At 29.2% G+C, this 12,062-nt stretch overlaps 1 protein-coding gene across 2 annotated transcripts; it reads right to left on the bottom strand.

The window, feature by feature from the left end:
• Positions 1-1,180: 1,180 nt before the first annotated feature.
• Positions 1,181-12,027, bottom strand: LOC108726177 (uncharacterized). 2 transcript variants are annotated; one of them, XM_018453602.1, is made up of 13 exons: positions 11,485-12,027; positions 10,701-10,904; positions 9,596-10,518; positions 8,433-8,534; positions 7,802-7,930; positions 7,406-7,681; positions 7,054-7,322; positions 6,570-6,719; positions 6,308-6,493; positions 5,230-6,231; positions 4,928-5,119; positions 4,551-4,822; positions 1,181-2,679 (listed from the first exon to the last, which is right to left on the bottom strand). In XM_018453602.1, exons 2-13 carry the CDS (start codon positions 10,865-10,867, stop codon positions 1,245-1,247), a joined length of 5,103 nt encoding a protein of 1,700 aa, XP_018309104.1. In that variant the 5' UTR covers positions 10,868-10,904; positions 11,485-12,027; the 3' UTR covers positions 1,181-1,244. The 2 variants fall into 2 exon arrangements, with proteins under 2 accessions (XP_018309104.1, XP_018309103.1); XM_018453601.1 differs by having other exon boundaries at positions 11,489-12,027.
• Between the last annotated feature and the right edge of the window lie 35 nt (positions 12,028-12,062).

The following is a 12,062-nucleotide window of genomic DNA, read 5'->3' as shown; positions in this document are numbered from 1 at the left end:
CTTCTTAATCCATTACTGCTACTGCCCATTGTAGACCACGCATTATAAGACCCGGGGTAACCCCGGATCTACAATAGGGTTTTAAGCCTTAAGCCATAAGAAATGGGCGAATCACAATCGATTATTCCCCTCGGATTCGACTGTAATTGGTCAGTTTCTTACGGCTTAAGTCTTAAAACACCTATTGTAGATCCTTAAACCTATTGTAGGCCTTAAAAGCCATCACACGTAAAAAAATTTTAATTGTAATCGTAAGGCCGTAAGCAAATCAGCCAATCACAGTCGAGCGTTTTGAAACGCGAGATCGTAATTTTGATTGTGATTGGTTGATTTGTTTGCGACCTTATGATTACGACTAAAATTTTTGTCCGTGTGATGGCCGTTATGGCCACTGTCACCAAGCTCAGTTGATCTAACTATTGTAGGCCAGTTAGTCCATCGGAATTGACCAATCGCATTTGTCATTTTGTTTGAAGAATTGATAGATTGGTCAATTCCGATGGATTAATTGGCCCAGTTAAGTTAACTGAGCTTGGTGACAGTGGCCCTTAAAAGATTAAATCAGATTAAAAATTTCAAATATAATCTTTTATTCAATACTATTTTCCTGCTATTCATTTTGCATTAAAAAATTTTTTATACGGATTGGATTTTTATTTTAATCTTAATATTTTATACATTGTATTTTTTGTAAATTATATTATTAGATATTATATACACAAAGATTATATAAAAAATATGCGTACATTATACATGTATAGTAAATATTTCAAATAATATATAGTAGTTTAAATATTCAGAATAACAAAATTCTTGACATATTAATATTTATCTTATATTATTATTATTATTATTACATATACACGGTCATCAGTCAGTAAAAGTTCTGACTCAGTTCGAAATGAAATATATTTTCTTCAATGAAAAAACATGTACATATAATAAATAAAAATTTTATATTAAATAAAAGCATTAATTCATTTAAATATATCTTTCAAATAATTAGATGTTCAGATTAGATACGAGATTTTCACAAACAGAAAAGTATTATCAAATTTTTTTCAATGAAAAATTGATGAAACTATTTAACATTAATATTGACATTAATACTTATTCATTTCACATAATTTAGTTTGATGAATTATAAAGACTGTATAACTATGCTATATTATGAAAAATGTACTTATATAATTTTTTATATTCTAATCTAATTTATTACAAATTTCGTAAATATTCCAGAATATTTAGTTGTCTGCTGATACATTTTGGATATAATTTTGCTGCTTTGCTCCTAGCAATGTTTTAACTTCTTCTATAGGATTTCCACCCTCAGGTGCTTGTCTTGATACTCCAGTAACAGGTAATTCAGATACGATAGAATAATTTTTTATTTCAATCTCGGTTTGTTGTATAGATGACTTGTCGAATGACATAATAGCGGTCGATTCTGTATTATTATCCGATGTTAAATCATTTTCGCTAGATTCATAAATAATGGTCATATCAATATTACTATCAATATTTTCTGATATATCCGAAGGTGTCAAGCCAAAAAATTCTTTTTTCTTATCATATTCTAAAACAGTTATTCTATCTTTCAATTCCGTATCATTTTGAAATACACTGTTTTCTTTTAAAAGATCAATATCGCTGTTGTGCACTGCGAAATTTCTTATGTACCGATTATCTAGCTGTTCTACAACTTCTCCTTCCTGTGATGCAGTAGCTGCAATTTGCAAATCTGGTATCAAATGTTGATATAGAAGTGGATTGAATATGCTATCTGGGTTCATATGACGTACGTTGGAAGTTATCAAATAAGTCGTTAATTCATCACAAATTGCATCGTCGACGTCGTCATTTTCTTCTGCGACTAATTCCTCACGTATTACTGTCGATATTCTGTTACAAGGCATTTCCACGGAAATGTTTTCCTCAATGGTTGTTTTAGAAGTAATAAAATTTGCCGTGCTCGAGCTAGTATACTGTTCGTTATCAGTTTGAGTGAGCACTGTACAGGTATTAATGTCATAATTATTTTTGTCTTTGTCTTGTGAGTTATTTTTATGTTCCCGTAAACTCGTGAATAACTCTAGAATGTTTTTTCTTATTGGTATGACCGTTTCCGAAGATGACCTAGGGGGCAAATCTAAAGAAAGCTTGTCAAGCAAGTGATTTATATGTGTTTTGGTACCTTGCACGGGATATTCTGTATTGTCCGATAAATAATTGTACGTTGAGCTATATCTATTTTGATACTGATTGTGATAACAGCCAGGATGTTGGCTGAAATATGTATTGGAACTCGAACAATACCCGAGATCAGTCACTTCGGAACTTATAGCTCTACTTTTATTAGATGCTGATTCAAAACGTAGATTACAATTGCCGCTTATAAGGGAAGAAGTTTGCTTTTCGTCATTTACAACGTTTCGATCGCTTTGTATTTCACATTGTTTTGACATTTGGGATGTTCCATTATTAAAATATTCAGAAACTGTAGATTGTGGATAATGTATAATCTGATGAACGTTTCTATCATTAGTATTTTCATTGTCAATGTTTGGCTCAATTATATCAAAATCATTATCAAATTCATCTTCAAAAGCCATGTTTGTGACATCATGTAGACGTGACTGCAAACGTTTTGTGATTTCATCTAGTTCAGTTAATTTTTGTCTGTAACATATGTTAATTAAAATTAAATCTCTAAATGAAAAATAGCAAAATAATCATAAATCAATAAAATAATTATAGTATAAGCAAAACACCTATGTAAGAGCCGCTACAGTTGGTGCATAAGCAATATATTTATAAGGCGATAATTGGCAAACAATGGATATACAGTACCTCTAAAAAAACAGGGTTGTTTTGTTTAAAATATTTTTTTAAACATCAGATTAAATTAAACATGCTTTTTAAAAAACAGTTTAAAACAAATGTTTAAAATGTTATTTTTTAAACGTTTTTAGTAGAGGAGAAAGTGATTTGACTTTGGATTTGAATCTTTTTCAGTTACGAAAGTCAAGTGCAAACTGAGTTTGTGGGACTTCTGACAACCGCGGGAGTTCATATTGGCTTTGCTTGTGTTTGATTTATTCTTTAAGTCATACAAAACTATCTTTATTTTTATATTAATAACACTAGTTATAATAAAAAAATTACTTCAAACTGGACTAGGTGTTTCTTATAGATTTTTGAATGCTGAAAACGAAGCAAAAAAATTTCAGCACATCAGATTTCTAAGATAATTGAAGTTAACGTCCAAAAATGGTTTTTTTGATGGCTTTATTTGACTTACATTTTTTTGTAAAGGTTAACATTATTTTGAAGTTCCGATTAAAAGTTATAAGTTGTTAATTTCCTATAAAATGCATTTTTTTTATTTCAATATCTTTAGTAATGTTATACAGGATTTAAATACAGGGTTTTTCTTAGATAGCAAATTGAAAAATCCTTTTGTGATGAAGTCACGTAAAATTTCAAAGAATTTCTAATTTGTGATACACAGACCACACACAATTTTTATCTGAAACATTTTTTTTAAATACTTTTTTTTTATATTCGAGGTGGACAATTAAAACATGTATGTATATGCTCAAAAAAAGGTCGGAACTCCAAATTTGGATTTACTCGGGAGGATGACGTTTTTGAAAGAAATGTTTCAGATAAAAGTTGTAAGGTATAAAAAGATCTATTTACAGATCTTATCAGTTTGACCTTGGGGGGCGTCGCCAAGATCAAATCGATTTTTTTAAATGGAACATCCTATTTTTGATGTCAGAATTTAATAGTTGGTGTCAATTTATCAAGACACTGTACTTTTCAAAACACTGTAATAAAGTTATTTTTTATTAAAAAAATATGTGAGTAAAATGGATAATTTTTTAATGAATCCTTCATAACATGGCTAAAAAGTAAGATATTGAAATAAAAGAAATACATTTTATAGGAAATGAACAATACATTCATGACTTTTGATTAGAATTTCAAGGTAATGTTAAAAAAAAGTTAAATAACGGTTTTAAAAAAAAGTAAATAACGCAGAAAAAGTCATTTTTTACATATTAAACCTCAATTATTTCGTAAATCTAACATGCTAGTGAAATTTAACTTGCGGTATCGTTTTTAACATTTAAAAATCTAAAAAAGTAACCCTACATGGTCAATAATACTGATCAGTAATATTGAATCAATAATACTGACAGTATGTATAAATATTTTTAGTAATGTTACAACTTCGCACGATCAGTATTATTGACAATATATTTCACTTTAGTTTTACGTATGTTGTCTATTACATTGTGACATACTGTGACATGGATTCTAATAAAACGATACGGATGCTCAAGAATCAAAATCCAGATCCAGACCATCAGTATTCTACAATCCATCAATATTAACCATACATAACCAGTAATATTATCAAAATTGTTAATACTGATAGTATTATTGATCGACCACCTTAAGAAACACCTGGTCTAGTTTAGAGTAATATCAAAAAAATTTTTGTAAACTAATGTAATTATAATAATTCTGGCATCACTTACTTCAAAGACGATGATAAGAAAGATATAGAAACGTCTTCTAAATTATGACCAATATGCGTATTTAATTTACAATCATTTTGTACATATTTATTATTATTTTGGTTTTCATATGATATTTGATGTGCACCATTTAATTCTGTATTAGTACAAGGTGCATTACACAGAGATGGCCAGTTTGTTTGCAGTGAATTGCTGCACCTTGATAAATTAGTAGAGTTAGTTGGTGCAAATTTTCCTAATGATGACAAATTATCCAGAGGTGTTATACTTATCTAAAATAAAAGTAATTTTATGTACATATATGTATGTTGAGATAGGAAAAATATAAGATTTTTTTAAATTAATATCTCTAGATAAAAACTATCACGAGAATTTACTTTAATTTGTCCATTGCATTTTCCAGTAAAGTCCATGATATGAAACCATCCAGATACTGTAGGAAATCCAGCCATCAGAATCGAGAGATCAATAGCGGAAAAACCGATTACAATGTCTCTTCTTAAATTTATGTCTTTAGATGTATTTGGATCAATTAAATGCCACACTTTGAGAATTAATCTTTTCTGATTCTGGAAAATATCACAAAAATAAAATATAGATTAAGACTATATAATAAGTTGTATCGCATGGACTGAATCAAACTAGAACATATTTAAAATATGAATATGAAATTACATACGTTTAAAAGTAAATCTGTTGATAGCTTTACATCGCATTTCCAATTCCATTTCGGATTGCAACTATATGGATAAACATTTGTAACCATACATGAATTTAATTGATTAGTAGAATCGAGTTTATGAGTTAAATCTTGAAAGGTTACATATGTACTTGGTTCTATTAATTCATTCAGTCCTTCAATCTTTGGCAAATGTAGCGCACATTCGATTTCAATCACAGATCGAAAAAAAGAACTGTTACAACTAATATTTGATTCTATTTTTTGTGCATTTTCTTCCGTTAAAGATGAGTTGGAAAGATTATTAGCATTATTTTGCTGCTGATCTAAATCTTCATATTCAGCTCCAACACCGACACTTCTATACATTTCTATAGGTAATCGAAAATCATTTTTCGGATTGCAGCTATCGCTATCATCGGTAAGGCTATTACTATTTAATGTATTTAAGCATAATTCTGTATGTATCTTTTCTTCATTTACTTGATTTATGTCTGTTTGAGCCGATTGGTTTGTACTAATTTTATTAATATGTAGTACATTTGTCAAATGATCAACTAAGGCGCGTAAAGCCAAGTGTTCCGAAGATACAGCTTCTTGTATTGGTTTCTGTGGTCTTGTGTTTTTTAAACTTGAAATATCTGTCTGACTTTCTTGAGTCTTATAATCAACAGATGCCAAATCTCTATCGAGCATACTATAAACGTGAGCAAAATTATTGCTGCAAGTGGATTTCTCTGAATTGAGATTCGATACTTCATGAATATTATACTGTAAACTCTCTTGGCCACCCATTGCATTGTTAGTATTGTTAGGAATATAACAGTGATAACTATAATTTGTTCGCGATATATTATTGGTATTTCTTAAACCTCTTGTTACTTCTAGTAATGCAATTTGTTCCGCAGTACCAAGCGCGACGAGCGCAAGAAGCTTTCCACAAAATTTTCCGTTTACTGGATCGTTAATATTAACCCAACCATCTACACTTATTACAGGATACTGTGTGAAAAAATAAAAATTATACAATTAAAAATTTGATTAAAATACATTTAATTATAAGATAATCAATCATTACCTTCGATAATAATAAATGAGGTAAAACAAGTGGATCTCTATAAGCAATGTATAATTGATGCACAGGTAGCTTTGCTATTCCTAAGAGATTATCTATACCACTATTTTGCCGATTATATACCTCTATGATTATATAATTGTCTCTGATTCTCTGCAGTAACTCTGTACCGTGAATTAAAGGTACTAACTGAAATAAATATTTCTAAAGTAAAACTTGCTTTTGTGATAATTAAAATTATTTTGTTAAAAGAAAAAGTTTTTACTTGAAAAAAATGATAAAACGGATTTTTTGTATTATTGCAAATTTGACTTGATGCTTTATCCTCTCGCCAAAACGCTCTACATATTAGATAGGTATTAGATTCTGGCAAATCTTTACCCTCAGCTACATATATCAAGCCATGAAGTAAAATCTAAAATCATATAAACAATATAACACAATACATACTTATTTGTAATACTATTATATCTTGACTACAGATGAGTGCTGCAATACGATTTGGCTAGTCATGGCAAAATATCACCAAGCCTTAAATAAAATAGCAAATAACATGGGGAGGATATAATTATTTTATTTTCTATTGTTTCTCATTGTTTATTGCTTTACAAATTCTATTATTTTGCTTCATAAGCATTTGCTTATAATAATATTCAGTAATTGCTTATAATATTTAGTAATTTTTAATATAAATAAACAAGTAATGCAGTGTTGCAGCATTCATTCAATAAACTTTAATTTAAAACTACCTTATCTTTAATACCACTTTCTGGATTATTCGTATCAATTTTTTTATTATCTAAGCTTTGTTCTCGGTGTTCTGTCATATCTTCTGTAATAACTATATCCTTATTGTTACTACTAGTCAAACACTTAATTTGTTTGGAGACAGAAGAAACTTTGCAATTAGATTTAGAGGAATGAGTCCCTGTTGCACTTTTATATTTATTACCATTTGGGCTTGTCAAGGCTTTCTTGTTCAAAATAGGAAGATTTTCTTTTTTAGATATTACAGCATCTGGTGAAATAATTCAATTACTGAATATTTGACAAAATATTCAGAGTATACCTAATAAAATTATTTTTCAATACTATACTCACCAACAAATTCTTTTCCAAAATGAATAAAATCGCAACCTAATTCTATTGTAACTTTCAAATCACCTATTTTAATGCCTTTATTTACAATAACTATACATTGGGTACTACTTAAGTTTGTAGTACTTGTAATGTCACTGATATTTATGAAACCAAATCCTAATCCAGTTGGAAGTTTTTGGTTATGATGTTTGACAAAAACTTTAAATCTCAAAGGAAAATTTTTATTTATATTATGCCTTGATATACTATAAATACCCTCAGAGTTAAAGTTAACAACTGCAAAAATTATATTTATCTTCTATCAAATATTTATTACATTTTGATTAAAAATATAATATATATAGGCATATAATATTTGCATTTTAATAAGTTTTCAACAAAAATATAACTTTTTACCTTGACCCACTTGTTTTTTAGCATATGTTCTTGTAAACTTAGTTTCTTTACTAGAGTTATTTGCCTGCTTTGTAGATCCAAATGTTGTATCATATTGAATAAAATATGTCAGTGATAATGGTACACCATCTGTTTGAGAAAAAAAAATTATTTAGCAAAATTAAATATATCTGGCACATTTGTATATCTGTATATATACTTATAAAAATACGTTAACATATTTGGGAGGATCCTGTTTGCTTACAAACCGATTGTCTATAACATCGTTTGACTACATTACTTTTGCTGACAGTTCGTTTGCGCACAAAAATTATTGCCTACATGTACTATTCTTTGTTTTAAAAATACAAATTGTTTTAAAACACAAATTTTTTGCTTAAAAAACACGAATTCTCTATTTTAAAACAAATTCTCTGTTTTAAAACACAAATTATCTGTTTTAAAAATATAAATTATTTTCTTATTTAACTTAATTTTAATTTTATATTTGTGCGCAAAAGTACTTGTAGGCAAACGATGTTGTAGCAAACGATGTTGTAGGCCGTAAGTAATTTATTTGTAGGCAAAAGGAACCATCTCAACATATTTTTATAGATCTTCGCAAAATATAAAATAACAAAAAATTACATACATTGCAAACATGTGGATTTTGCACGTCTATATCCCGCGGATGTCAATGTAAAAGATTCAATAAAAACTTTCATACTATTAACATAATCTAGAGGATATGTTCCTGAAATAATACAAATAATTCATATGTAATATTATATCAATAAAAATTTTTACATTAGCTGTAGTACATTTAATGGTATAAATTTTTTAGTATTTGATTGATCAAACAGGACATAGAAATCTAAAGGAGAGGACACAGTTGAATAATCACCAATTTTGATCTTCTTGCATATGATGAATCTACAGCAGAAATAAGTTGATTCGTGTCCAAATGTTTTGTCCAATGCCTTGTAAATAATATTTTTTAATACATCAAATACGATAAAGAAAGGCCGAATCGGTCAAAGTTAGATGTTTCGAATAATACATTATATATTCTTTTATTAAATTAATTTATTCTAGATATAATATTTTTTAATGCTTGAAAGGGTTCTGCATTAATTAAAATTGGAACCTGGTAAAATGAGTTACATCCACAGATATCTATACTAGCACTAGATCGCTAACTTCTGAGTTGATTTAATGGCGGTGACAGTATATGTATAGGTGTGTATGTGTTGTATATGTACGTACAAAATGATTGGAGTGGCCATTGAATAAACTCAATCGGATATCCAGCCATTTACAGCGTTTTAATCGAAGTTAGCGATTTAGTACTAGCATAGACATTTGTAATTGCATCTTATAATATAATTTATAATAGTAAAATAACAAGATGTTATAGACACAATGCTCAATAATAGAACATTTTTAAGCTGTGTGGTGTATCAAATGTGCTCTGAGTTTTATACCTTTGACGCACCACAGCTAAAAATTATCCATTATTGTGTCTTGTGTCGTTTGTTTATCACATTATAAGTTACATTATATGTTACAACTAACTCACTTCATTGGCATTCAATTTTCCATATAACTAGTGCAGCCTTTCAAGCATTGAAAAAAATTATTTCCAAGGTGCATTGGATGAAGCGCTTAAACACAGATCAATTTATTTTTTATATAGATTTATCATGTGCAAAAAGATCAAAATCATACGATGGTCATCTCCTTGCAAGATCCATAAAGCATTTGTAGCACCAAATAAACCGCAATTACTATATCTATTACTTTACAAACCTTTACCTTTCAACTCAGTACAAGTCATATTTTTATTCAATACATCTTCTTCGGGATTGTCTAATTTTATAGAGAAACTTTGATTCCATCCATTATTTTTATTATCTTTATCAGTTGTAATTATTTTAGGCATCAGGTCTATTAAACATGGCGGTGTTGGTCTTAACATATTCAAGACTTTCTTTTCTTCTGAAAAAGACATTTCCATCCCTAAAGTATACTTGTTAAGTTTTTCTTTATTTTCTGATGAAGTATTAAAATGTAATTCATTGCTTGATGAACTATCATTCAAAGTTGAAGAATCTTCTTTGTAAGTTTCTTTCAATATCGCTTCCCTAAGATACTGTGCTCTAGCAACAATCTGAGCAACTAACTTGTCTGTTACCATTTCATTGGATTTTTTTCTACGTTCTTGGAATTCTAATTGCTTGTTCTTGAAAACAGATCTATACATATTATATGTATCAATCTTTTCAAATTTTTTAAATTTCTTCTCTTTAGTATTCTCTGCATCGTTGTAAGATTTCATTGGCATTTTTCCATTATATTGTAAATTGTCGATAGGAAATAATAAAATATCTCTATCTTTTTCTCTATTGTATTTACATGTTTCCATTTGTATATTAGAATAGTGGAATGGTTTTGTCAAATATGTTAATTGTAAAGAAACATGTAGTTTTCCTATTTTATGGCCATTATTACTCAATATCGGAATAAATTGAAAATAATATTTATATGAAAATATCTTAGATAATTCTCCTATATATCCTCTACCAATAATCTCATGAATATTCTCTGCAACTATCACTACTTCTATTGCATTACAATTTTTAATATAATCCGCAAAAAGTGTTGCGTTAGTTTTTATAGCATATACTTCAGTTACATCCTCATTTGTTCTTTCTATTTCTGTAGTACTATCTCTTGGTCTAAGAGGAAAACAAAAAATTGTTATATGGTCACAAAAAAGTAATTAGACACTTTCAGATTTAATCAATATAAACTTAGGTGTTTTTTTTGATATACATAGATATTATTTACTCTTAATTTATCCTAAGTAAATAAATTGCTTTAAGAATAGTAAGAGTTTAATTTTAAAATTATACATCACCTGAATTGTGCGTTATCATGTTCGCCCCACCAGGAAGCCACTACTGTAACATCACCGGGATTTGTTCTGATCCAGAGGACCTCACTGATAACGAGCTTTAGACTGCCATGAATTTTGCCTTTTACTAATGGTGGTAAAGATCTATTAGATTTCACTTGTGAATCCATTTGTTTCCTCCAAGGTGACGCATAATTGACCTTTTACCTATCAGTAATATCAGTGAGCTTAGGTTAAAAATATGCTTAATAACTACGATAATCATGCAAATGCAACAATGCAATTCAATAGGACAGCCAAAATTATTAACGAATGCAGAAATTGCTAAGAAGTATAAGAATGACAAGTTTAATACCCTGATGAAAATTTTTCTCATAATTTCTATACGTATTGGAACATTTTTCAGAAATACTCAGAAATATTCGAAAAGTTTACATCTTCTCTCAGAATTTTTCATACAAGTGAACTCCGAAATATTCTGAAATTTCTCATCCCATAATTTTTTAAATTTTATAACATTTCATCGGAAATTATACTTACAAAAACTTTTAGAAATTTTACGATATTTCATAAGTAACATACATGAAAAATTTTGAGAAAAGATGTAGATTTTCTGAGAAGTGTGCCAATTCGTATAAAAACCATGAGAAAGTTATAAAATTACATAGAAATTTTTTGAAAAATTATATGAAAAATTCTGAGAAAAATTTTCATTAGGGTAGATTTGTTTTCTATTACTAAAATGTTTGCAATAGTTACAAAGCAAGAAATGTACATATGTACATACCTACTGAAATTGAAACGTCTTCTTCCTCTTCTTCCTCCTGTTCCCTCTAGGATATATAAACTCGCCTGGGAAAGTCACAATTCACTGAGCCTTGAATTTTAGGAGATCCAAAGAGCTTATCTATAAGTTGTGAGTATCCTCTGCAGAGAGAACAGAGTTGTTGTTTATTGGCTCCCGCCTCCAAAAGTAAACAACGGAGGTCAATACAGAGGGAGAACAGAAGTCTCACGTCTCACTTCTTTCTCATAACTCTTCTTCCTGTTTCTGTGTCCAAAGAATTCAAAAGAATTTCAGCCATAGCCACAGACTTCTATATATCACACTATACTGTTAACTATTGTCCCTTTAACGGCTATCAAAAATTTGCTAAAGATATACGCATGAAATAAAGAAGAGATTAAACTCGAGCTCTCGAAGATGGAACATGGGCTCGAAACATGGCTTCGGAAAACACATGGGAAAATCGGGACGATGCGATTTTAGTGCCGTTGCGGGAAAGGTTGGAAGTATATTACATGATAACGCATACGGAATACGCATGTATGCACGTTTAGCTGGTTCTACATTGATCGCATCGC

The sequence above is a fragment of the Mycetomoellerius zeteki genome, unplaced genomic scaffold (genome assembly GCF_001594055.1).
Source record: "Mycetomoellerius zeteki isolate Tzet28-1 unplaced genomic scaffold, Tzet1.0 scaffold39, whole genome shotgun sequence".
In the NCBI taxonomy this organism is placed as follows: Eukaryota; Metazoa; Arthropoda; class Insecta; order Hymenoptera; family Formicidae; genus Mycetomoellerius; species Mycetomoellerius zeteki.
This window is presented reverse-complemented; position numbering and strand designations above follow the sequence as displayed.